This window comes from Oryctolagus cuniculus, chromosome 2 (assembly GCF_051225735.1).
Source record: "Oryctolagus cuniculus isolate XC-2025 breed Fujian yellow rabbit chromosome 2, ASM5122573v1, whole genome shotgun sequence".
Lineage (NCBI taxonomy): Eukaryota > Metazoa > Chordata > Mammalia > Lagomorpha > Leporidae > Oryctolagus > Oryctolagus cuniculus.
The window spans coordinates 151278745-151306726 of NC_142868.1; the positions used below are offsets into that span (position 1 = coordinate 151278745).

At 38.5% G+C, this 27982-nt stretch overlaps 1 protein-coding gene across 13 annotated transcripts in view; it reads right to left on the reverse strand.

The window, feature by feature from the left end:
- Positions 1–24882: 24882 nt before the first annotated feature.
- Positions 24883–27982, reverse strand: part of CCDC85A (coiled-coil domain containing 85A) — a 226294-nt gene continuing 223194 nt past the window's right edge. For 12 of the 13 annotated variants that reach the window (XR_016229356.1, XR_016229357.1, XR_016229362.1 and 9 more), the window contains one exon: positions 24883–26667. Coding sequence is in view for 9 of the 13 variants with exons in the window: in XM_051838789.3 (XP_051694749.3) it covers positions 26484–26667 (184 nt within the window). In the remaining 4 variants the exon portion in view is untranslated. The remainder of the gene's footprint in view (positions 26668–27982) is intronic. The other variant, XR_016229360.1, reaches the window with a different exon arrangement.

Sequence of the window (27982 nt, forward strand, 5' to 3'; positions counted from 1 at the left end):
AATCCAATTTGTTTTAATGACAGCTTTAAATTACTAAAAGTTGTAAGTACCTTATTTTTCCTAAATAGATTTTTTCTCAGGTTGTTAAGAGGTACATGATAGAAAAATTAAATTCTCTGACCAGTGATTGCAACATAGATTTCTATACTGACTGTGCATTGAAGCCAGCTCCAAGTGCTTTACAAACCAAATGAGCCGGTGGATAAACTGATATTTTCTTATAACAGTTGATCAACAGTATACTATTCTCCTTTGGGTGAACAGCTGGTCTATTCTATCTATGCTCACAGGTGGACATTTTTTAGCAAAGCCAGTATTTTTTATTAGGAAGATTTTAGATCTGATCCAAAAGTTAAATAAGCCATAGAGGTTGTTAACTTTATATTACCCCAAATGGTTTTAGCTTAATCGCATTTTTTTAAGTAATGAAAATGTAATGATGCCTTTATTCATACCTTCTATTTCTACATGACACCATATACTTTAGCTATATCAACAATAAAAATAAAAATTGTAATGATAATAGCATTATTCATTTAAATGTTATATATGAAGCACTTTTTTGGCAATTTACATTTATTAACTCATTTAATCCTCATGAAGAGTAGATGTTGTTAGCCCATTATAAAGATGAGGAATGTAAAGTGTGAAGTTTGAGGTTACACAGCATATAAGGATTGAAGTCCAGTCAATCTAATTTCAAAGACTGTGCTCTTAACTGCTTGACAAATATAGAATGGCTATAAGATACAAAGCTGTAACTAGACAATTATGTGATTGTCTACATTGGAAAATCAACAGAGCATAAAAACTCACTGTTCTCCAGCACTCCTTGATAAAAGATCAACAAGGGAACATAAACAGTATTCCTATTCCTTTTAATGACTAATTAGAAAAACATGAAGTAAAAACAAATATCCTAGTTATAATATCAACAAAATGTTTAAAGCTTCCAGGAATAAATCTAACAAAAGATGTGTGAGTCCTTCATGAATAAAACGACAGGCTATTATTAAAGGATGTTAAATATCTGAGTAAATTTGAATATTAATGGAAGGTAAATTCAAAATTATAGATAGATAAACAGATCCAATTCAATTCTAATCCAACTCCCAGACAGGACATTTTATGAAAAATGATAAATTAATCTCCTAAATTTATATTGCAGAGAGAATCAATATTGAAAGAGAGGAATAAGCTGTAGAGGCACAAAGAAGATAAAGTAAATAATTAAAACAATGAGATATTGTTACACATATAGACAAAGCAAGGAATAAGGATGGAAATCTAAACTTGAGAATCATACACACACACACACACACACACACACTGTTGGTAGATGACAGTAGATGACAGTGGTGGAACTACAAATTAATACAGAAGAATGTGCTACTTAACATATTGCTCTCAGATAATAAGAAAACAAAATAAAATTAGAACCCTACCTCATAAAACAAAAATAAATTATAGATGAATAAAGATAAACATGAGAATAGCAAAAATTTTAAACTTTTAGAATATAAGATTATCTTTTTTAAAAAAATATGTATTTATTTGAAAAACAGAGTTACAGAGAAAGGTAGAGACAGAGAGGTCTTCCATCTGCTGGTTCACTCCCCAGATGGCTACAGTGGCCATAGCTGAGCTGATCTGAAGCCAGGAGCCAGGAGCTTCTTCTGAGTCCTCCCACATGGGTGCAGGGGCCCAACCACTTAGGCCATCCCACACTGCTTTCCCGGGCACATTAGCTGGGAGCTGGATTAGAAGTGGGGCAGCCGGGACTTGAACTGGAGCCCAAATTGGATGCCAATACTGCAGGCCAGGGCTTTAAGACGCCGTGCCACAGCACCAGTTTCAAGATTTTCTTTTTAATTTTAAGGTAGATTTCCTAAAAAGCAGAAAAGCAGATATCACAGAGGAGACCAAAATGTTTGTATAAACATCAAAAGAGTTCTATATAAGAAATGTCATGAAAAAATTGAAGGCATTGGTAATGTATATAGCCCAAAAAACATACTAAAATGAATGTATAAATCCCTGAAAAATACAACCTAATAGAGAAACGGTGAAAGAGTGTAAATGTCAAGAGGAAAAGCTTTAGACCCATAAACATTAATGATGGCAATTACGAAAAAATGCTGCAATCAACATCGTAGTCTGGAAGTCTTGCTGACATATGAATTCATTTACTCTAGATAGATACCCAGTAGTGGGATTGCTGGATTGTGCGGTAGTTCTGCTTTAATTTTTGGATACTCTTTACAGTTTTCCACGGTGACCATGTTAATTTACATTTCCTCCAACATTTTGTGTTTTCTTTTCTCCACGTCCTTACCATTCTAACAGGATTGATGTGCTATCTAATTGTAGTTATGATTTGCATTTCTCAGTGTTTAATGATAATGATTGTTCATTCATATACCTATTGGCCATTTTTATGTCTCTTTTCAATAAATATCTGTTGTCAATTTTTTTTAAAGATTTATTTATTTATTTATTTGAAAGTCAGAGCCACACAGAGAGAGGAGAGGCAGAGAGAGAGAGGGGTCTTCCAACTGCTGGTTCACTCCCCAATTGGCTGCAACGGCCAGAGCTGCGCCCATCCGAAGCCAGGAGCCCGGAGCTTCTTCCGGGTCTCCCACATGGGTGCAGGGGCCCAAGGACTTGGGCCATCTTCCACTGCTTTCCCAGGTCACAGCAGAGAGCTGGATCAGAAGAGGAGCAGCCAGGATTCGAACCCGTGCACATATGGGATGCTTGGGCTCCAGGCCAGGGTGTTAACCCAGTGAGCCACAGCGCCGGCTCTCTGTTGTTTATTTTTTAATGTTTATTTTGGGGGAAGGGATTTTTAGTTTCTTATGTATTCTAGATAGTAATCTCTTCTAAAAGTATAACTTGAAATAATTTCTCCCACTCTGTAGATTGTCACTTAACTCTGTTGAGTGCTTCCTTGACCGTGCAGAAAGTTTTTAGTTTGGAGATACCTAATCTTTGCTTTTGTTTCCTGTGTTTGGGGATCTTATCCATACTCCTTGGTGCGAATTAATGTCCTGAAGCCTTTCATCTATGTTTTCTTGCAGTAGTTTCATAATTTCTTTCACTTTTAGATCTTTATTCCATTTCGAGTTGATGTTTGTATATGGAAGAAAATCTGGATAAATTTCATCCTTCTGTGTGTGGATGCTCATTTTCCCAGAAATCTTTACTGAAAACCGCCCTTTCCTTGAGATGCGCTCTTGGAACTTTTGTTGAAATCAGTTGCTTGAAGATATGTGGACTTACTGCTGGGCTTACTTATTTACTTACTTACTCTCTATTATGTTCCATTGGTCTATCTATCTATAATGCCAATACCATGGTGTTTTGATGGCTATAGCTTTGTAGTGTATTTCAAAACCAGGTAATATAACACCTTTCCTTTGTTCTCTTTGCTCAAGATTGCTTTGATTCTTGACAGTCTTTAGTGGCTTCATATGAATTTTAGGATTTTTTTCTAGTCCTATCATGAATGTCATTGGTATTTTGAGAGAGAGTGCATTGAATCTGCAGATTACTTAGTGTAACATTAACATTCGGTAAAGCACTCTCTATTTTTGCTTTATTTTTTAGGAAGCCACCAATCTGGAATCTTATTTAACACTCTGATCCACTTTTGTTCTTGGAAACTCTATTACTGTGAGGATTCTTTCCTTTCTTCCTAGTGGCAATCTCTAGCCCACATCAACCTGGACTCAGCATTCTGATTCCTCCAACTCCTCCTCCTCTTTTTTCAGCAGCCACCATGGCTTACTCTATTTTCTCCTTGTAAATATCTTCACATTGCAACAGTCTTAGTTTATTGTTGGTATTGTCTCGGCGTGTTTCTGACCTTTTCTCCAAGATGAATTATAGGATGGCGGAATCAGCAGGGGAGCAGCTCATAAAAGTGAAATGAAATAAAAAGAACGAGGAAGACTGTGCAATAGTACTTCCTGGCTTCTTCATATTCCTCTACATAAAGATACCACAACATGTTTTATGATAGTAGTTAAAGGGATTAGTTGCTTAAATACTCTCCTTTGGGGCTTGAATTGTGACACAGCTGGTTAAGCTGCCACTTAAAACCCTGATATACCTTATCTGAGGGTAGGTTCTAGTCCCAGATGCTCCACTTTTTTTTTTTTAAGATTTATTTATGTATTTTAAAAGGAGAGAGAGAGAGAGAGAGAGAGGTGAGGAAGAGAGGAGAGGGAGAGAGAGGAGAGAGGTCTTCCATCCACTCCCCAAATGGTCGCATCAGCCAGAGATGTGCCAATCCGAAATCAGGAGCCACGAACCTGCTCTAGACATCCCATGCAGGTGCAGGGACCCCAGGACTTGGGCCATCCTCCACTGCTTTCCCAGGCCATAGCAGAGAGCTGGATCGGAAGTAGAGCAGCCGGGACTTGAACCGGCACCCACATGGGATGCTGGCGCTACAGGCTGCGGCTTTTGCTACACCACAGCGCCAGCCCCTACTCCACTTCCTGACCCAACTCCCTGATGATGCACCTAGGAAAGCATCAGAAGATGGCTCAAGTACTTCAGCCCCTGCCACAATGTGGGAGACTCTAAGGCAGTTCTAAGCTCCTGCATTTGGCCTGGACCAAAGCCGGCCATTTTGAGGAGTTAGAAGATTTTCCCTCTCTCTCTCTCTCTCTCTCTCTCTCTTTCTCTTGCTTGCTCGCTCTCCTCCTACTGCTCCCCTCTTTCTATCACTCTGCCTTTCAAATGAATACAAATCGTCTTTTTTAAAAAGTGCATGTCTGGTTACCAAATAAATGGATTCTTTATTCTTCATACTATAAGTAAACCATCAGATAAAGTATTTATCCTCTAATTTTCTGTATCAGGAGATTATATATCAAATTCACAATATTTAAAATGCACAGTTTAGTTGAATATGACTTTGGGCAGTCAGTAACAAAATTCCAAATAAAAATTAGTTTTAAGAGAAGAAGGCAAGTTGAAATCTCCCTAGTTAGGAACCTGGAAGCAGAGAGGACTTCCGGCAAGAATCAATACTGTAACTCTGTTTCTCCAGTGTTCTCTCTGCTTTACTCTTTTCCAGGTATGCTTTCTTCTTGGGATGATTTCTCTAATGGCAGACATAGCTGGTGGGAACAAACAACTCTTCCTAGCACAGCAACCAAGAAATAGGAAAAAAAAATCCTCCTTTGCCCATGAAATAAAATTTTTCCTCAAGAGGTTAAATGAAGCATATTAGATCCGATGGCCAGCATGGGGCATAGAAACACCATATGATGATTAGCTTAAGAATGGGTGTTTTGAAGCGATTACCCTGTAGGGTGGGATAACCAAGGTAAGCTTTGTGTTGAGTGAAGCTTTACATTAATCAAAAGTCATCTTTGGAGTTGGAAACTGCTTCTCCTGCTTCTCTTGGGCCGTGTGGAAGGAGTGAGTTTTGAAAGCAAACGAGGGCTTATTTTAGGCATAAGGAAGAGAAAAATGAATCCTGGGTAGCTAATCCATGTGTTTACTATGTAATGGAATGGCAAACTGAACGTGGAGAGTGGTTATGGTGAAGAGAAAAAGTATCCTAGAAACTATTATTTGGTCTGACGAAACCCATTCCTGCCTATCCAGTATTCTTGCAAAAGGAAAACAGATTTTCATAGGGCCTTTCTGAAATGTATCATGCTCATGCAGCTTGGCCCTTACCCAACAACATTCCATAGGATCAAGGGCCAGAGAAACTCAGGTGCTTTGTGCTGCTACAAACCTGCGTTCCTGATTAGCATATGAATCTATTGCTATGGACAATTATGATGTCCTATGTTGTGAATTATCACCACAGAACAGGATCTAGAAAATTGAAAGCCCTGGAATAGAAAACAAATGCTTCTTGGTAATAAGGCCAAATGGAATTATACGTTGAACATCAGAATGATGACAAACCTTGTGCATAATGAGAGAGAGTTTGTGTTTTAAAGGGATATTGGTGAATCTCAAGGAAGTGGGACTGTACACATTCATCATTTATCTTTACTTCTAAATGATTTTGAAATAGCTGTCAATATTAAGAGTCATATAAAATAGGGTAATTATAAAGCAACTAAAAGCGGGAGGGAACAGGTGAGAGAGAGCTGTGAGGACTTGAGAATGGAGACCAGATTTCTCTTTTCAGAATTTAAAACACCTGTGGAATTCGGGCAGCCTTTCTTGACCTCAAGCTCACTAACTGTTCTTCAGCAGTGTCCTTTCTACTATGTAGTCAGTATGTTGTGCTCTTTTGTGCTAACATTTCACTTTCAAGATGTAAAGTTCTTTTAAGTAGCACAGTACTTACATTTCTAAGAATATTTGTTGTCCTCTGAAGTCCTCCCAATTTAAATTCATATCCTTGTTTATAGTCTGTCTCCTCTCTATCTCTCCATTTATTTTTTATTAATTTATTTATTGTTTAGTTTTGTGCCTTTGATTCATGGCCAGTGTTGTACGATTTTTGGTTGTATGCTTATCTTTATGTGAAAATTTCCTTGTTAGTTTATTGTGTTTATTCTATAGCTTTGAAGTAGGCAGGCATACAGGCTAAAATTGATTAGATTTGTGAAACTGGAAGCCCACGCCTTCACCACGCCCCTGTGTGACTTCACGCCCTACCTGATACCTTTGTCATGCCCCTGTGTGACCTCATCCCCCTACCTGGCCACACCTGGGTGCCAACCAGCCAATCAGATTAATTAACCACCCCCTTTGGAAGTGGGTTAAAAGCCTAGTGTGCCTGGGGCCTTCTCTTCTTCCCTGGCCTCTTGCCAGGAGGGGGCTTGCTGTAGCCCTGCACCTCCAGGGTGCATGGCCTTTGGACCATGTGCTCTAGGCTTCCTGGCCTGGATGCTCCTCCATGTGGCTGGTTCCTGGTGCTCGGTGTGAACCCAGATTTACCTTACTTTCGGCCTCTGCGTTGCTGCCTGTGACAAGTGGTGAATAGCAGCTCGAGGTGCTTGCTGCACGTGGCTTTGGCCTGCTCTCTGAGTGGTATGGACGCTCCCCTAGTTTCCAGACTTTCCCCCCCCCACACCTGAACTAAACCCTCACTTTCCTAGATACCTCTTGGACTAAATAAAAGCCTAAAACGTACCATGCTGCTGCGTTTATCTGTGCCAGTATTTAGAATTCTTCTCTAAATATTAGGCAAGAACCTTCTTGGGCTTATTAGTATTGAGGATTTATCAATAGGCTCATGGTGAAATTGCATGGCACCCCAAATTCCGGTAGCACATGTGGCACGCCAGATATCGCTTCTGGGGAATTTTAAAGGACCACATTTCAGTGTAGAATTTAGGGGGTTGTGTTCGATTTCAGCTTGCTTGTAGGAGAGGCAAGGCAGGATCCAGGCTTGGTAGATGCTTACACCTCTCTAAGGTGTAAAAACAGTGAGGTGAATTTCTAGGCAGACTGAGCCAGTAGCTGATGATTTGTGTACAGAGAATTATTTTTCCCCTAGGTGGTGCCAACTGTGAGGGCATTGCCCCTTACCCCATTTCAGATTCTCTCACCCTGTGGTCGGAAACACTCTCTGTTGTTATCTGTGTGGCCCACAGAGGGAGTGCTTATATATAAGGATCAAAATATCTGGCTACCATCAGTCTCTCCATGATTCCATGCAATGCATGTGTCAAACCCTTCCTTGTTTAGAATACCCCCACTGCTGTCTCCCTTGATAACAGTATCCTCCCTCATGTACTCTGAATTATGAATTCATTCATCATTCAGATATTGTTTATCTCCCTAGAAAGAATTAATTATATTTGCTGGCTTATGGAGCACACTATCTTTTATGGTCTATTGGGATTATTGATTTATTTTTAAAGTATAGTTTAGGTCATGTTTAGAATTTAAGGCAAAAAGAGGAACTTGAAGCAATGTAGAAATAGAAGTCATTAATTTCATGTTTTCTCAGTGACTGAAAATTGCAGAATTAAGTGTATGTAGAAAGTGTGTTTTCAAGTGTACTGTTCAGAGATTGGCCATGACAAGGCCTGTGGTAGGCTGCATCACATGTAAAGCATAAAGACTGATAGTATGAGAGTACTTCCGAAAGTTGAAAGGGATGGTATTTAATCGAGTGGCTAAAAAAATTAAGGCACCCGCATCCCACATCAGAACACTTGGGTTTGATACCTAGCTCTGGTTCCTGACTCCACTACCAGCTAATGCAGACTCCAAGAGGCATTGGATGGTTCAAGTAATGAGATTGCTTTCATCTGCATGATGGACCAGGACTGAATTCTCAGCTTTTCACCTTGGCCTGGCCTTGCCTAGATGACTGTTCGCATGTGTGGAGTGAAGCAGCAGATGGGAACTCTCTGCTTCTGTGTATCTTTTTCTCTCTTTCTCTGAAATTAAAAAAAAAGTTTAATGAGAAAATGAAATTTAAAGATGTTTGTTTTGCTTCAGAAAAAAAGTTTTGAAAATCATGCATACAAGGGTACCTAAAAAAAAGTTCATGGTAAATACATATTAGGAGAAAACTATGTAGGGGTTTCAAAGGCATTTTAATTATTCCATTAAGATATTGAAGTGCTATGATTTCTTTTTGTGTTGGTAAATAGACCCCTCAATCTTAATGTGGTTTCACTCTCCCAGCCTGATACTATAAATTACCAAAGCCCGTGGGTTGAAGTTTATATATGTTAGAAGACTTGCTATTATTACTTATGTACTGGAAGACTATTGAACTTTAGAAATAAATAGGTCAGTAAGAACCTTATATTAACCCAAAAATATAGATGTCATCTCCATTCATCATGTGAGAAAAAAGGTGTAGTCAGGTCAAGTTGTTCCAACTTACAGACCTAATTATAGAAGCAAATGATGAACTTGGTGGCTCAAAGTGTGCCTCTCTGAAGTTAAACATTCTTTAAATATTATGCTTTGGTAGGGCATATTTTAAGATGTCCCCAGCCCAATGGGATGACTCTCTGTTCTCTAATTTTTGTGTTTTTTCTCTAATCTCCACCAAAAAAAATTCATCATGAGATTGAACCAAGTGAAACTGCTGTTTTCATAGTTTGAGGATGGCCAAATATTGGTTGATATCTAATATATTGTCTTTAATTGTATAAGTGTGTAGAGACATTTATTCTTTAGAAGCCAATGTATGGATTCTTCATAAAGCTGCCTTGAGCCTGTTGGGAATCTACCTTGGGAAGGCAGGTTGAGGTAGGCAGATCCTACCCAGGAATCATGCCAAGATTTCTAATGGAAAAATTTTGCCCTTGAGGTGGAAATGGCATGAAGAAATAAGATGCTCACCACAAAGTACAGACTCTCAAAATGAGTAGACATAATTAGAAGCTTGCAACTTCCTCTGAGCAAGAAAATGGCTTGTTTGAAGAAATCTTAATTTCAAGGAGAAGGGAAGGTCCACCTGGAGTCCAAGATGGCACTCTTCTATGTACGTTTTTAAGACTTTTAAAAAATTAACTGACACAAAAATTGTATGTATTTTTGGGATATCATGCGATTGCTCAGTACTTGTATACATTTGGCAGCATCTAAACAGGGCAAGCATATCACATTTATCATTTTGTATTGAAAAAGTTTAATTCCTTACATATACTGGTTATTAACACCTTCTCAAATATGCAGCTTGCAAATACCTTCTCCTATTATGTAGGTTGTCTCTTCACTCTGTTGATGGCTTCCTTTGCTGTGAAAAAGGTTTCAGAGGAGGCAAGATGGCGGAATAGGAAGGGAGCACACTGATAGTCCGGGAAGAGATAGTTTAATAAAAGTGGAGATACTGCAGGTTCAAGGAAGAGTAGGGGAGGAAACAGCAGAAGAAACTCTTCCGGAACGTGTGATTCACAGCAGACCCGCATGGAGAGTGTGGGAGCCCACAGTTCGGGACACCAGCGGCAGACTCAATACACCAGCACTGGAATGCGAGGTGAGCCGAACCTCAAAAGCCCGAGACACCGGCAGGCAAGCAGAGAGAGGAGACTAGAGGGAACGACCCCCGGGGGGGGGGGGGGGGAAGTTCACCAGGCTAACTGGAAGAGAGAGAGAGAGAGAAAAAAAAAAAAAAGGTGACTGGTATGGACACGGGTTTCTCTCTCTCCGCTCACCTCTCAAGGGCGAGCAAGACAAAGAGCAGGTGCCATCTTGGACATACATCATAAGCAGAGTGACCTCAGGTCTGCACCGGCCCTGAGCCTAGCAGAAAAACCTGACTCTGGGCGGGGCGAATTAACAGGAGATTAGGACCTAGTAAATTTGTGGTGCTACTGAACTGAGACTGTGAAAAAAGAGACGGTGGGGGAGAGAACTCATGGAATTCACGTGAGCACTCTCCAGAGACGCTACAATTCCATAACTTTGGCAACCCAGTGGGAAACTGAAGGAGAATCTGAGCCCACTCTGAGGGCCGAACAGATTCCCTGTGTGGTCCTTGGGAAAGAGCTTCCCGATCTCTGGCTCCTGTGCGTATATCATTTGCCTGCTAACGACCTCCAACTTCGTTCAGCTGTGCGGAATTACTTCCCTTTTGAATCAAAAAAAGAAAGAGAGAGAGAGAGAGAGAGAGAGAGAGAGAGAGAGAGATTTACCACGCCTAACCTGGGAGTGTCACCTTTGGCACACCAAACAGAGCTCTCAGGCCACACCCATCTCAAGCCCTAAGGCTCCATCAAAAACAGTCCACTTAATCTAGAGTCATAGTATAACAAGAAAAAGCACCACAGTGAAGAAACCAAATATCTCCAATATGCCAAATAACAAACGCAAAAACCGAGGTAATAAAAACAAGGAAGTCACCATGACGCCCTCAAATGAAAAAGACAGCCCAATTCAAGATTATGAAGATGATGACATAGAAGAAATGCAAGAAGCAGATCTCAAAAAATTGATAAGAACATTAAGAAGTTCTCAAAAACAAATTCTGGAACTACACAAATCCTTAATGGACAAGATAGAAAATCTCTCTCGTGAAAATGAAATATTAAGGAGGAATCAAAATGAAATGAAACAACTAGTACAACAGGAAACTGTGATAGTGACTGAAGTGAAGAATTCAATAGATCAAATGAAAAACACAATAGAGAGCCTTACAAACAGAATGGGTGAAGCAGAAGAGAGAATATCGGACTTAGAAGACAGACAACAGGAAAGGATACATTCAGACCAAAGAAAAGAAGAGGAAATTAGAAATCTAAAACATATTGTCGGGAATCTTCAGGATACTATTAAAAAAACCAACATTCGGGTTCTAGGAGTTCCTGAAGGTATGGAGAGGGAGAAAGGATTAGAAGGCCTTTTTAGTGAGATACTAGCAGAAAATTTCCCAGGTTTGGAGAAGGACAGAGAAATCCTAGTACAGGAAGCTCACAGAACCCCTAATAAACATGACCAAAAGAGATCCTCACCACGACACGTTGTAATTAAACTCTCCACAGTGAAACATAAAGAAAAGGTCCTAAAATGTGCAAGAGAGAAACGTCAGATTACTCTCAGAGGATCTCCAATCAGACTCACAGCTGACTTCTCATCAGAAACCCTACAAGCTAGGAGGGAATGGCGAGATATAGCCCAGGTACTAAGAGAGAAAAACTGCCAGCCCAGAATATTATATCCTGCAAAGCTATCATTTGTGAATGAAGGTGAAATAAAGACTTTTCATAGCAAACAGAAATTGAAAGAATTTGTTGCCACTCGTCCAGCCCTGCAAAAGATGCTTAAAGATGTGTTACACACAGAAACACAGAAACACGGTCATCAATATGAAAGAAGATAAAGGAAGGAAACCTCACAGCAAAAGATCACAGGGAATTCAAAGCATATATTAGAATTTATCTTTGGCAAATGGCAGGTCAAAGTTACCACTTTTCATTAGTCACATTGAACGTTAATGGCCTGAACTGTCCAGTTAAAAGACACCGATTGGCTGATTGGGTTAAGGAACAAAACCCATCTATTTGCTGCTTACAAGAAACACATCTTTCCAACAAAGATCCATACAGACTGAAAGTGAAAGGCTGGAAAAAGATATACCATGCCAACAGAAATGAAAAAAGAGCAGGCGTAGCCATCTTAATATCGGACAACATAAACTTTACCACAAAAACTGTTAAAAGAGACAAAGAGGGGCACTACATAATGATTAAGGGATCAATACAACAAGAAGATATAACAATTATCAATGTATATGCACCTAACTACAGGGCACCGGTTTATCTAAAAGATTTGTTAAGGGACATAAAGGGAGACTTAGCCACCAATACAATAGTACTGGGGGACTTCAATACTCCACTCTCAGAAATAGACAGATCAACAGGACAGAAGATCAACAAGGAGACAGTAGATTTAAATGACACTATAGCCCAAATGGATCTAACAGATATATACAGAACTTTCAATCCTACATCTAAACACTTTACATTCTTCTCAGCAGTACATGGAACCTTCTCTAGGATTGACCACATACTAGGCCATAAAGCAAGTCTCAGCAAATTCAAAAGAATTAGAATCATACCATGCAGCTTCTCAGACAATAAAGGAATGAAATTGGAAATTAGCAACTCAGGAATCCCTAGAGCATATGCAAACATATGGAGATTGAACAACATGCTCCTGAATGAACAATGGGTCATAGAAGAAATTAAAAGAGAAATCAAAAATTTTCTGGAAGTAAATGAGGATAACAGCACAACATACCAAAACTTATGGGACGCAGCAAAAGCAGTGTTAAGAGGAAAGTTTATATCAATTGGTGCCTACATCAAGAAATTGGAAAGGCACCAAATAGATGAGCTTTCAATTCACCTTAAGGATCTAGAAAACCTACAGCAAACCAGACCCAAAACTAGTAGGAGAAGAGAAATAATTAAAATCAGAGAAGAAATCAACAGGATTGAATCAAGAAAAACATTACAAAAAATCAGCCAAACGAGGAGCTGGTTTTTTGAAAAAATAAACAAAATTGACACCCCATTGGCCCAACTAACTAAAAAAAGAAGAGAAAAGACCCAAATCAATAAAATCAGAGATGAAAAAGGAAACGTAACAACAGACACCACAGAAATAAAAAGAATCATCAGAAATTACTACAAGGACTTGTATTCCAGCAAACAGGGAAACCTATCAGAAATGGATAGATTCCTGGACACATGCAACCTACCTAAATTGAACCAGGAAGACACAGAAAACCTAAACAGACCCATAACTGAGACAGAAATTGAAACAGTAATAAAGGCCCTCCCAACAAAGAAAAGCCCAGGACCAGATGGATTCACTGCTGAATTCTACCAGACATTTAAAGAAGAACTAACTCCAATTCTTCTCAAACTATTCAGAACAATCTCAAAAGAGGGAGTCCTCCCAAATTCTTTCTATGAAGCCAGCATCACCTTAATTCCTAAGCCGGAAAAAGATGCATCATTGAAAGAGAATTACAGACCAATATCCCTGATGAACATAGATGCAAAAATCCTTAATACAATTCTCGCCAATAGAATGCAACAACACATCAGAAAGATCATCCACCCAGACCAAGTGGGATTTATCCCTGGTATGCAGGGATGGTTCAACATTCGCAAATCAATCAATGTGATTCACCACATTAACAGACTACAGAAGAAAAACCATATGATTATCTCAATAGACGCCGAGAAAGCATTTGATAAAATACAACACCCGTTCATGATGAAAACTCTAAGCAAACTGGGTTTGGAAGGAACATTCCTCAATACAATCAAAGCAATCTATGAAAAACCCACAGCCAACATCCTATTGAATGGGGAAAAGTTGGAAGCATTTCCACTGAGAACTGGTACCAGACAGGGATGCCCACTCTCACCACTGCTATTCAATATAGTTCTGGAGGTTCTAGCCAGAGCTATTAGGCAAGAAAAAGAAATTAAAGGGATACAAATTGGGAAGGAAGAACTCAAACTATCCCTCTTTGCAGATGACATGATTCTTTAGGGGACCCAAAGAACTCTACTAAGAGACTATTGGAACTCATAGAAGAGTTTGGCAAAGTAGCAGGGTATAAAATCAATGCACAAAAATCAACAGCCTTTGTATACACAGACAATGCCATGGCTGAGGAAGAACTTCTAAGATCAATCCCATTCACGATAGCTACAAAAACAATCAAATACCTTGGAATAAACTTAAACAAGGACGTTAAATATCTCTACGATGAAAATTACAAAACCTTAAAGAAAGAAATAGAAGAGGATACCAAGAAATGGAAAAATCTTCCATGCTCATGGATTGGAAGAATCAATATCATCAAAATGTCCATTCTCCCAAAAGCAATTTATAGATTCAATGCAATACCAATCAAGATACCGAAGACCTTCTTCTCAGATCTGGAAAAAATGGTGCTGAAATTTATATGGAGGCACAAGAGACCTCAAATAGCTAAAGCAATCCTGTACAACAAAAACAAAGCCGGAGGCATCACAATACCAGATTTCAGGACATACTACAGGGCAGTTGTAATCAAAACAGCATGGTACTGGTACAGAAACAGATGGATAGACCAATGGAACAGAATTGAAACACCAGAAATCAACCCAAACATCTACAGCCAACTTATATTTGATCAAGGATCTAAAACTAATTCCTGGAGCAAGGACAGTCTATTCAATAAATGGTGCTGGGAAAACTGGATTTCCATGTGCAGAACCATGAAGCAAGACCCCTACCTTACACCTTATACAAAAATCCACTCAACATGGATTAAAGACCTAAATCTACGACCTAACACCATCAAGTTACTAGAGAACATTGGAGAAACCCTTCAAGATATTGGCACAGGCAAAGAATTTCTGGAAAAGACCCGGGAGGCACAGGCAGTCAAAGCCAAAATCAACTATTGGGATTGCATCAAATTGAGAAGTTTCTGTACTGCAAAAGAAACAATCAGGAGAGTGAAGAGACAACCGACAGAATGGGAAAAAATATTTGCAAACTATGCAACAGATAAAGGGTTAATAACCAGAATCTACAAAGAGATCAAGAAACTCCACAAAAACAAAACCAACAACCCACTTAAGAGATGGGCCAAGGACCTCAATAGACATTTTTCAAAAGAGGAAATCCAAATGGCCAACAGGCACATTAAAAAATGTTCAAGGTCATTAGCAATCAGGGAAATGCAAATCAAAACCACAATGAGGTTTCACCTCACCCCGGTGAGAATGGCTCACATTCAGAAATCTACCAACAACAGATGCTGGCGAGGATGTGGGGAAAAAGGGACACTAACCCACTGTTGGTGGGAATGCACTATGGAAGTCAGTCTGGAGATTCCTCAGAAACCTGAATATAACCCTAGCATTCAACCCAGCCATCCCACTACTTGGAATTTACCCAAAGAAATTTAAATTGGCAAACAAAAAAGCTGTCTTCACCTTAATGTTTATTGCAGCTCAATTCACAATAGCTAAGACCTGGAACCAACCTAAATGGCCATCAACGGTAGACTGGATAAAGAAATTATGGGATATGTACTCTTTAGAATACTATACAGCAGTAAGAAACAACGAAATCCAGTCATTTGCAACAAAATGGAGGAATCTGGAACACATCATGCTGAGTGAAATAAGCCAGTCCCAAAGGGACAAATACCATATGTTCGCCCTGATCGGTGACAACTGGCTGAACACCAAAAAGAAAACCTGTTGAAGTGAAATGGACACTATGAGAAACGGTGACTTGATCAGCATAGCCCTGACTGTTAATGAACAACTTAAGACATTATCCCTCTTAGTAGTTTTTTTTTCTGTTCTACTTAATATGACTGGTTTAGTTCTGTAATTAATACACAGTTATTCTTAAGTGTTGAAATTTAACTGAAATGTGATCCCTGTTAAACATAAGAGTGGGAATAAGAGAGGGAAGAGATGTACAATTTGGGACATGCTCAGGCTGACTTGCCCCAAATGGTAGAGTTAGAAACATACCAGGGGACTCCAATTTAATCCCATCAAGGTGGCATGAACCAATGTCATCTCACCAGTCCAAGTGATCAATTTCAGTTCACAATTGATCATAATGAAAGGACTAAGAGTCAAAGGGAGCACATAAACAAGTCTAGTACCTGCTAATACTAACCGATAGAATAAATAAAGGGTAGAGTGATCCAACATGGGAAGCGAGATACTCAGCAGACTCATAGAATGGTGGATGTCCTAAACAGCACTCTGGCCTCAGAATCAGCCCTAAAGGCATTCCAATCTGGCTGAAAAGCCCATGAGAGTATTTCAGGCATGGAAAGCCAAGACACTCTGCGGGAAAAAAAAAAAAAAAAACCTAAATGAAAGATCTCTGCGAGTGAGATCCCAGTGGAAAGAACAGGTCTTCAAAGAAGGAGGTACCTTTCTCTGAAGGGAGGAGAGAACCTCCACTTTGAATATGACCTTGTCTAAACAAGATAAGAGTCGGTGAACTCAAAAGGCTTCCATAGCCTTGGAAACTCATGACTGGTGCATAGGGAGATTACTGATGCCATAGACAGGAGTGTTAATTTGTAAAGTCAACAACAGGAGTCACTGTGCACTTACTCCTCATGTAGGATCTCTGTCCTTAATGTGCTGTACATTGAGACTTAATGCTATAATGAGTACTCAAACAGTATATTTCGCTTTGTGTTTCTATGGGGGTTCAAACTGTTGAAATCTTTACTTAATGTATACTAAACTGATCTTCTGTAAAAAAAAAAAAAAAGAAGAAATTATCAATTCCCAACTTGACTCTCACTGGGATTAAACATGACAATAGGTCTGATCTGATTTCATCATCATTTAAAAATCATCTATTATTTTTCACTTTATGTTTGTGTGGGAGCAAACTGTTGAAATCTTTACTTAATGTATGCTAAACTGATCTTCTGTATATAAAGAGAATCGAAAATGAATCCTCATGTGAATGGAAGGGGAGAGGGAATGGAAAAGGGGAGGGATGCGGGTGGGAGAGACGATATGGGGTGGAAGCCATTGTAATCCATAAGCCGTACTTTGGAAATTTATATTCATTAAATAAAAGTTAAAAAAAAACACACACACAAAAAAAAGAAAAAGGTTTCAGTTTGATGTAATCGCATTTGTCTATTTTTGATATTTCCTATGCTTGGGGATCTGATCCAAAAAATCCTTGCACATTCCAACATCCTAAAGCATTTTTCCTATGCTTCATTATAACAGTTTTAAGTCTTACAATTATTAGTATGATCCACTTTGTGTTTTTGCATATGGTGAAAATAGGTGTCAAGTTGGATTCTTCTGGATAGAGACAATTTTTCCAGTCCCATTACAGAAAAGATCATCCTTTATCTAATACGTGTTCTTAGCACCTTTGTCAGAAATCAGTTGGCTACATATGTGGGGATTGACTTCTAGGCTCTTTATTCTGCTCCATTGTCCTGTGTTTATGTCAACACCATTCTGTTTTAATTACTATAGCTTTGTAGTATATTTTGATGACAAGCATTTTATTGCTTTGTTATTTTTTGCTCCATTGCTTCGGCTATAGGGGATCTTTTGCAATTCCACATAAATTTTAATACAGTTTTTGTTAGTTCAGTGAAGAATGCCATTGTTACTTTGATAGGGATTGCACAGAGTCTGTAGATGTCTTTGAGTATTATGAACATTTTAATAATATTCATTCTTCTTTTTGCATGTGTGTCCTCTTCACTTTATTTCATCAATGCTTTAAATTTCTATTTATTTATTTCTGAGATAGAGAATTCCCATCTTCTGGTTCATGTCCCAAATGCCATATGGTAGTACCTTCCATCCTTTGTCCACTCCTCAAATGACCACAATGGCCGGGGCTGGTCCAGGCTGAAGACAGATCCATCCAGGTCTCCCACATGAGTGGCAGGGGCCCAAGCACTTGGACCATCCTCCACTCTTTCCCAGGCATATCAGCATGGAGCTGGATAGGAAGCAGAGCAGTTGGGACTCATTCCAGTATACCGTCATTCCAATATGGGATACCAGAATTGCAGGTGGCAGCTTAGCTCACTGCATCACAGTGCTAGCCCCTCTTGATGGGATTTTCAGAAAATTCACTGTCAGTGTATAACAGTACTACTAATTCTGGTATTTTGACTATTTATTCTGAAAATTTGCTTGTGTGTTTTTGGTTACCTATTAGTTCTATTAGTTTTATTTTTGGTGGAGTCTTTGGAGTTTTTTCTATAAAAGATTGTCATCTACAAATAGCAACAAATTTATTTCCCCTTTTCTAATTTGGGTGCCCTTTATTTTTTCTTGCCTAATCACTCTGTCAAGGACTTGGAGTACTATGCTGAATAAAAGTGGTAAATGCACATATCCTTGTTTTGTTCCAGATCTTACAGAAAAAGGCTTAAGCTCTTCCCCATTCAGTATTATGTTAGCTATTGGCTTGGAATGAGGGGTTTCAATATTCAAGGAAAACATGGCTTATTTTTTATTCCATTTTTCATTAATTTTTAGAAGCCCTTTGAGAAACAACCATTAGTACATAAAGATACATTTCTTCCATGCCTAACTTGTTCAGAATTTTTAACATGAATAGATGTTTGTTTTTATCGAATGCATTTTCTCTCATAATGTGTTTAGCTCATGGTTTTTGTTCATAACTCTGTTGATGTGGTATATTTTGTTTACTGGTTTGTATGTTTATTACAGATACTGGCCTGTAGTTGTCTTTTTGTTGTTGTATTCTTATGAAGTTTTGTTTTTAAAGTAATTCTGGACTCATAGTGAATTTAGAACATTCTTTTTAAAAAAATAATTAGTACTAGTTCTCCTTTAAACATTTGGTAGATTTCAGCAGTGAAGCCATCTCATTCTGGGCTTTGATGTAAAATCTGTTTCACAGATTCAACCTTGCTACTCCTTATCTTTAAGCAATCTGTGTCTTGATCATCCATATTGGTAAGGACTGTTTGTCCAGGAAGGTGTCCATTTCTTCTAGGTTATCAGACTTGTTGGTGTAGAGGTGAACATTTGGCAGAGCTGTTAGGTTGCCCCTTGGGACATCTACTTCCCATATGAGAGTTGCTGGGTCGAGTCCTGGCTACCCCACCTCCAATCCAGCTTCCTGTTTTAATGCGCTTCCTGGGGAGCAGCAGATGATGGCTCAATTAGGTATTTGGGTCCCTGCCAGCCACGTAGGATACTTGGATGGAGTTCCTGGCTCCTGATTTTGGCTTAGCTCCCCTGAGGTGTTAAGGTATTTGGCAAGTGAATCAGCAGATAGGTGATCCCTCCCTCCTTCAGCCTTTTAAATAAAATGGAAAAATTACCATTCTAGTAATTTCCAACAATCCTTTGTAATTCTCTGGTGTGAATTGTAATGCCTCCTTTTCCACCTCTGATTTTATTAGTTTTCTCTCTCAGTTCTGTCCTTTTAAAGAACCCAGTCTTTGTTTCCTTGTTTCTGTTATGTTCTTCAAATCTCAATTTCACTTATTTATGCCCTGAAATTTATTACATCATCCCTTCTAAAATCGTTTGGTTTGCTCTGGTTTTTCTAAAACCTTTAGATGAAGCAATAGGTTTTTGAGCTCTTTCTGCTTTTTTGATGAGGCATTGATTACTGTAAACTTTGCCTTTTAGTACTGTTTTCACTAAATCTCATAGGTTGTAGTGTGTTGTATTCCATTTTCATATTTCAAGAAATACTTCCTAATTTATTCCTTGATCCAATGATTATTCAGGAATGTTATTTAATTTCCCCATATATGTATAGATTCCATAGTTTTTCTTACTGAGTTCTAGTTTTATTGCATTGTGGTCAGAAAAGATATTTGATATGCCTCAGTTTTTAAAAATATATTGATATCTGTCTTGTGACCCATCATATGATCTATTCTGGAGAACATTCCATGAATTGTGAACAAGAAAGCATGCTCCGCAGTCATTGTATGAAACACCCTTTATTTTTTTATTTTTTATTTTTGATAGTGAGAGAGAGAGAGACAGAGAGAAAGGTCTTCCTTCCATTGGTTCACCCCCCAAACAGCCACCACGGCCGGCGTTGCGCCAATCTGAAGCCAGGAGCCAGGTGCTTCCTCCTGGTCTCCCATGCAGGTGCAGGGGCCCAAGCACTTGGGCCATCCTCCACTGCCTTCCCGGGCCACAGCAGAGAGCTGGACTGAAAAAGGAGCAACTGGGACAGAATCCAGCACCCCGACTGGGACTAGAACCCAGTGCCCATATGGATGCCGGCGCCACAGGCGGAGGATTAGCCTAGTGAGCCACAGCGCCGGCCCAAAACACCCGTTAGATATGGGTTAGATATAAATTGGTCTAGGGTGCAGTTTAACTCTGCTGTTTTCTTCAGTGATTTCCTGTTTTCATGATCTGTCCATTGCTGATAGTGGGGAAAGTCTCCTATATTATAGTATTAGAGTCTATCTCTCTTAAGTCTATTGATATTTGCTTTATATATTAAGCACTCTGGTATTTGGTATATAAATATATACATGTATTTCTTCTTAATTGAACCTTTATCAATATGATGACTTTCCTTGTCCTCTTACTGCTTTTCATTTAAAAATCTACTTTATCCAATAGAAGTATGACTATTCATGATTCCTTTTGTATAGAATACGAAATATCTAAATCCCTTCCTTCCCTGAGTATGCATATCCTTAGAGGTAAAATGAGTTTCACCTGAGCAACATATGGTTGGGTTCTATTTATCCATTCACTCTTTGTAATTTGAGATTGAGCCCATTTATATTTAAGGTAATGATTGATAAGCAAAGTCCGACTACTGCCATTTTGATACTTGTTTCCTAGTTATAGTGTAGTTCCTTGCTTGCTTGCTCTCTTAGAACTTTTCCTTTGTATTTAAGTGATTTTCACTAGTATATTTTCATTCCTTATTAGTTTTGGTAAGTCTGTTATGATTTTCACTTTGTGGTTAACCACGACATTTATGAAAATCTTTTCGTTATAACAAGTTATTTTGCAATAATAGCTTTTTAACACTGATTATAAAGATAGGAAAAGAAACAAAGGAAGAAATACAAAATACTAAAAATAAAGAACTCTCTATTTGTACTCCATTTCTTCCTACGTTCTAACTTTTTGGGAAGCTTTATTTATGTGAAAGGTTGGATGATGGGAGGAGACAGAAATAGACAAAGTTTTAGAGTTAGAGCGAGCTTAGGGTCTAGATTTTTTGAGATCTTCATCCACTAACTCACTTCCCAAATGGCCAGAATAGCCAGGTCTGAACCAGGCCAAACCCTGGAGCTACGGACTCCTTCTAGGTCCTTCGCTATCTTTTGCTATTTTTATCTTCCCAGGAATGTACACAGGAAGTTAACTACTGGAAGCAGAGTTTCCAGGACTTGAAACAGCCCTTGGAAATGGAGTGCTGCCATTGTTGGTGGTACCTTAACCTGCCATTTCATACCACCAGCTCCCATATTTAAAATTTTTTGATGTCCCATTTAATATAGTTCTATATTGCTTGTTTCTTCACATATTAACATCATTGCCAACCGTTTTTAGTCTTAGTACTAAAAGCACGGTCGATATACCACGTTTCCAATATTGTCTGTATAGTTAATCTTATCTGTGAGTTTTTACTTTCTGATGTCTTCTTAGTTGGTAGAACCTCTTTTATTCAAAATTCCTTTACCATTTCTTGTAAGACAGGGTCTGGTGTTAAATTCTCCTGTTTCTCTGGCAATATCTTTCTCTCTCTCTTATATCCAAGGGCTAGCTTTCTTAGGTATAGAATCTTGATTGGAAGTTTTTCTTGTTTTTCCTTCAGCACTGTCAAAATTTCATCTCATTCCCTCCTAGCCTACACATGTTCTGCCGATAAATTGACAATTGGGGAAATTAAGACATGTTTAAATGTTTTTATTCTCTTGCCATTTTGAAAATATTCTTATTTCTATCTTTAGAGAGCTTGATTATAGTATGACATGGGGTAGACTTGGTTTGAGTTGGATCTCAGTGGTGATATATCTGGATAATTGTGTATTTTTCCGGATTTGGGATGTTTTCTCTTCTTACCTCTGACTATATCTTTCTCATATCTCCTTTGAACTCTAATAGCTTGAGTATTTGCTCTTGTCATGCTGTCACAAAGTTTCTCTAAATTTCCTTTATTCCTCTTTATTCTTTTTTTCTACTTTACTCGCCAACAGTTTTTCAAATGGCCAAGTTTGAGCTCAATTTTTTTTTCTTCTGTTAGAGCTATTCTGCTATTGATGCCTTGTATCACATTGTTAATTTTTCTTAATGTAGTTTTTTCATCTCAAGAATTTGACTATTTTGCAATTACTTCCATCTCTCCATTAAATCTCTGTTAGAGTGTTAAATCATAGCTCTTTATTATGGAAGTTCATAGAGTTTTCTTAAGTTATTTTGAATTCTTCATCTGCAGATTTCCAGATGTCATTTGCTATCTGTTTGGTTTCTGGCACATTATTTTGTTCCTCTGGTGAGGGCATGGTTCCCCAAAAGTCCTTTTTGTCCTAGGAAGCCATCTGCATATTAACCTTTCAGGTATTTTTCCCCCCAGTCTTCATAATCTGGCTTTGTCGTTGTCCTTCTCGAAATTCTAAGCAATTTATTTTCTCTGAGTCTTCAGAAATTCTTCTGTTTTAGAAATAGGAGGCAACCTAAGTTGATGCTTCTATGAGTCCTCTGTGTTTTCTCCCAGTTTTAGCACTAAAAAGCACCCCAGTTCCAGTTTGTTGTAAATCTTCAGTTGATGTATTGTTTAAAATGAACTGAGGAAATGCCCAAAAATGAGCACTCCATCCCTTGAAATTTCTCTCTTGGTAGGCCCAGATAGCTAGTCCTAAAGCTACCAATGCTGAAATGCAAGATCACTCTGGTGCCTACAAGCTCATCAAGATCACAACAGCACAGGGATAGGATTAAGAGTCAAATTGCTATGAGCTGCCACTCCTGAGTTGGGTTTTACCAGGTGAGCACTGAGTCCCAAGAGGCAGTTCTGAGCTGCTGTTACCACTCTATTCCCTGTGGCTGTAGTCTCACTCCTTGATGCCTTCCAATGTTGGAAAAGGGATGGTGGAGGTAGTCCCCTGCATCTCAAATCCACCATGCCCTTTGCAGTCTAAGGGGTGCATGTAAGCCAAAACAAATTCATCCCACCCGGTCAAAGCTCACTAGTCTCCAGCTGATAAAGGACAGGTCTAGAGGCTCCATCTGTGAGCACTGGCCTTGGGATAGATGGCTTTGAGCTATATCTGCTGCTGGGTGTCACTATGGCAGGCCCAACACTGAGCTCCAAGGCACGGGCAGGAGTGGTAGAAAGAATCCCTTGGCCGGCACCGCGGCTCACTAGGCTAATCCTCCACCTTGCGGCGCCGGCACCCAGGGTTCTAGTCCCAGTCGGGGCACCGGATTCTGTCCCGGTTGCCCCTCTTCCAGGCCAGCTCTCTGCTGTGGCCAGGGAGTGCAGTGGAGGATGGCCCAAGTACTTGGGGCCTGCACCCCATGGGAGACCAGGCTAAGTTCCTGGCTCCTGCCATCGGATCAGCGTGGTGCACCAGCCGCAGCGCGCTGGCCACGGTGGCCATTGGAGGGTGAACCAACGGCAAAGGAAGACCTTTCTCTCTGTCTCTCTCTCTCACTGTCCACTCTGCCTGTCAAAAAAAAAAAAAAAAAAAAAAAAAGAATCCCTTGGATACCTGGCCAAGGAAGTTCCAAAGTTTCAATCTGCAGGTACTTAATCTGAGAGCACACTCTGGGGCTCTGTCTAGCGTTGGTTTCACCATAGTGAGCCTGGTAGTGGGTTTCACACCTAAGGCCTAGACTTAATTCCAAGAATTTGAGAAGAAACCTCTCACCAAACAGTATTGCTGGGGGCTGGGGACAGGCATTGACTCAAGCAACTGATTCCTTTGTTTAATGTTTTCTTTGTTACCTGGTTTCCTTAGTTGTTGTGAAGATGGTTTGTTGAGTGAATAGCTGTTTAAACTGCTGTCTCGGGGCGGCGGGGGGCGGGGGTGCGGTGACCACTGGAACATCTTAGCTGCCATCTTGTTAACCCTTTTGACTCATCTCTTGAAATTATTTAATACCATGGGTCAGGAATCAAAACTGTTTATTCCCATGGCAGCAGCAGGCAGTCATTACATGTTGATTGAGGGAACAGTTGTGCCAATTAGGCTGTCAGTATTTTACTTAAAGGCATAGAAATTTATCTAAATTTTCTACATTGCTTCAAGCATATGTAAATAATTTAAAGGTATTCATTTAAAAGCCAGATGCTGATTGCCAGTCTATCAGCTTCAAGGCTCTGCCAAGATTGGTCAGTTCTTCCTTGGGACAAAGGTTAATTTACAATAATCTAAAAAAGTGGTCACATAAGAGAATGGTGCACTCATTTTGATTGATACAGTCTGTAATTTGAAATTGGGACAAATGCTAACTGTAGGAAGCATTATTCCACAATCTCACTAGTGATAGAAATATGTTTTGAGCATGTTATGTTTTCCACTTTGTGTCTTAATCAGATGTATATATTATGCCTTTCTCCAATGTATATGCTTCTTAAATATAGTTTTAAGCTTGGCAAATGGCAAAGATTCCCATTTCTGTAGTCATTCCCTTATAGTATATTTCCTTCTTGTGATTAAATAGTTAATAATTTAATCTGTATAAATCAAAAAGAATGAGGATTTTATAACCAATTTTAAAAGTCTTAAGCATCGTTCAATATCATTCTAAATTTTTAACTACATTAGTATAGAGAATGAATATTTAATGTTATTATAAACATTTTAAAAGTCTTTGTTCTATATTTAAGATTACAAATCATCCATATTATTGTTGTTATCCCATCACCTATGAGAAATCCACTCAACTTAGGAAAAACATTTTAAGATGACAAAAATACTGTGAGATTAAATAATTTATTACCATTGCTAAGATGAACACATATACTTGATACTCAATTTTATGTGGAACTTTAAAAAAATAGTTTTAATACAGTATCAAAATTTACACACATATATCGTCAAAAGACCAGTGTCTCTTGTATTAGCTTCTGCAGGCTCTGCTGCCGGCACGAAAACTTGGAGTGTAGGAATACAACAATTGAAGGATGAAAGCTCTTTTATGAGAGAAGGTGCAAATATAGCAAGCAATTTCCCCTTATGGAGTAATAATATTGAAAAAATATAACATTTAAAAAGAATGAGAGGCTTAAACTGTAATCCAATTATGATAATTAGAGAGATAATTCTATAGTGAATTAATTCATAAATATTTTCTGAAAAGGAAGGTCTGGGTTTTCATCACAGTAACATGTTTTTAAAGTATAACAAAATTCCTTTACATTTCCCCAACAAGGACAACTAATACACTGCATAATGAGTCTATTTAAAAATATCTATTATGAATCAAATTTCAATAATTTAGAAGATATTAAAAAACTGGGAATTGTTGCATTCCTACTTTTATAATCTTAAACTACAGTAAAAACGTAGCATTCTGTCACAGGCCTCTTGCACATTCATACAAGAAACTATCATTGCATTTAGATAAACACAAAATACCTATCATAGCATTTCCAATACACACATTCTATTATTATATGTGTATTTTTATATATACCAAAAATAAAAAACTAAGCAAAGCTAGCACACCTCTTTTCAAACCTCAAGCAATCTGAATAAGAGCTTTTAGTCTCAATAATGAAAGGCATGCGAGAATTTCATAAAATGTTAGCCGTAGTAGGCAAAGAAAGCTGTTCATAAATGCAGTGCAATATTTTAAAGTTTACATAAAGTTTCATAAATTTATAGCATGTCTAGAAACTAAATTGTAGAAATCGACGTCCCACAGCTCAAAACACTTAGAAAAATTTTCTTGTTTTTTAGATGACTGTTAATATTAACATCAAAGATACACTGAGTGACTATGGAGGTTGATATGTCCCCATGATACGCATTTTCAAACTCAAGATTTTTGTTAAAAAAAAAGATATATTGACTTTGAGTTGAAACAAATGGTATTCTCTGATAAGCACTCTACAAAATCTTGCTAATCTTCTAGTTGTATTTTAGCACCTCAAAAAATTAAACCAAATATTATCTTGCATCCAAATGAATTATGCATTATAAACTAATACTTTGTTTACTGAAGTATAAGAGGTAGGTGCCCAACTCTCAAAATTGGGAAGCTGAAAAACACCTCTTTATTCTTCAACACAACATGGGAGAAATCTCCATCACTATACGCAATGAGCCAACTCTATCGAGACCACTAAGGCTCTACTAGATTCTTCTAACCATGCAGGTTGCCTTACTCTCTTAAACCTGGGGAATTAAAAATGCTTTAGACATAATGAAAATATTGGTACCAAAATGGTAATTTTCAAAGCTACCTTCTTTGAAATGGACTGTTGTGGACACTGAAATGAAACACACAGAATATCAGCTTTAAGGGGAAGTTGTACTAAATATTTTTAGAAGAGATATGTGCAATGTACAATCACTGCATGAGTCCAGGTTGGTGGAAATTCACTCTTTTCTTTTTCTTCTTTTCTTTGTTCTCTGGCAGTGTTGATGTCACATTTGAGTGCTTTTCACATTGGTCCCTTGTACTGGTTTCCTGATAAATGTTGCCTAATTCCAGGACAGGAACCTGCAGCATCTCCAAGTTTCCTCCACACAACCTTGAAAAAAGAAAAAAAGCATTTTACTTGTCTTTTTTTCCCCCAAGAGATTTGAAACTATGAGAGGGGCAAAAATGGATATGAAGACAAAATATCCAATTGAATGAGCTCAAACACAAAATAAAATGTGATGACAAATTTCTGAAACACAGGAACTGCTCAAGAGAGAGACTGCCACACCTGGATAGTAACCAGGGCCAAAACTGAACAGTCATGTGCCAACTTACTCCTTATATTAGTGGTCCTCAACCCTAACTGTACACTAAGCACCTGGGGAACTCTTAACCTAACTCCCTCCTTCAGAAATTGTGATTTTATTGGTGGAGGTGAGGCATAGACATGTTTTAAAAGCTCCCGAAATGATTCTTAACATGATGGAAGAATTAAGAACTCCCAAGAAAATCATCCCGGTTCCTATCTCATACAAACAGCAAAGGATACCAAATTCTTAATCCACTGGAGAAAATGAAGGCGGTTTTAGTCTTTGGCTACTTGATTCTGGAGCAGGTAGTCTACAGTCACTTACTTTTTAAGTTCCCTGGCTTTCTCCTAGAGTGGGCGACTGACTCATCCATCATGATCCTGAGCTACTAAACAATAGGATCTTTCAGATTTACAAAACAAACCATCCAAATATAGGATGGAAAAAAATTCATGGAAGAGATAACATTTATAAAGATGTTTTAAAGATGGGGCCATTTTCGAGGAATGTTATCAATAGGAAACTACTGAATTTGCCAGTAAACTAACACTAACTGCAATACACACAGATATGTTCACACAGAGTAACAGCCATAACCCTTCTGGAGGGTTTCACATGAGAATAATGTTAATAAAATTCCACAGGATGTGATGGGGCTCTAACTTGATAAAAACCAGTTTGTTTATTAGTTATTCATAGAATGCATTTTGTTTTGAAATAGAAATGGATACTACTTTTATCATTACCCATTACCTTTCACAGTAACAGGTAAGGATAGAGGGCTCTGACGTCAATTCCAAGCCAGTGGAACTGAGTCTGTTTCAGCAGACACTACTACATGTAAAATGTCCTTTTATACCTGAAGGGAGCATTAGTTACTATGGTCATTAAATATTTGGAAAGGAATTATATCACAATGAACTGTTCATGCTATCCACAAGGGAGGTTAGTAAATTCTTGTTTTCTAATTTGGCTCAAGAAGAACAAACACTGAATCAAGAATTTCTGCTTCTCTAGCCTCTAAACAAAACATTTGATTGTCTGGTTTAGAAAGAGGATGTACTTGAAGCCCTCACACAGATTATAGACACAAAGCATTAGATGGCTAACACT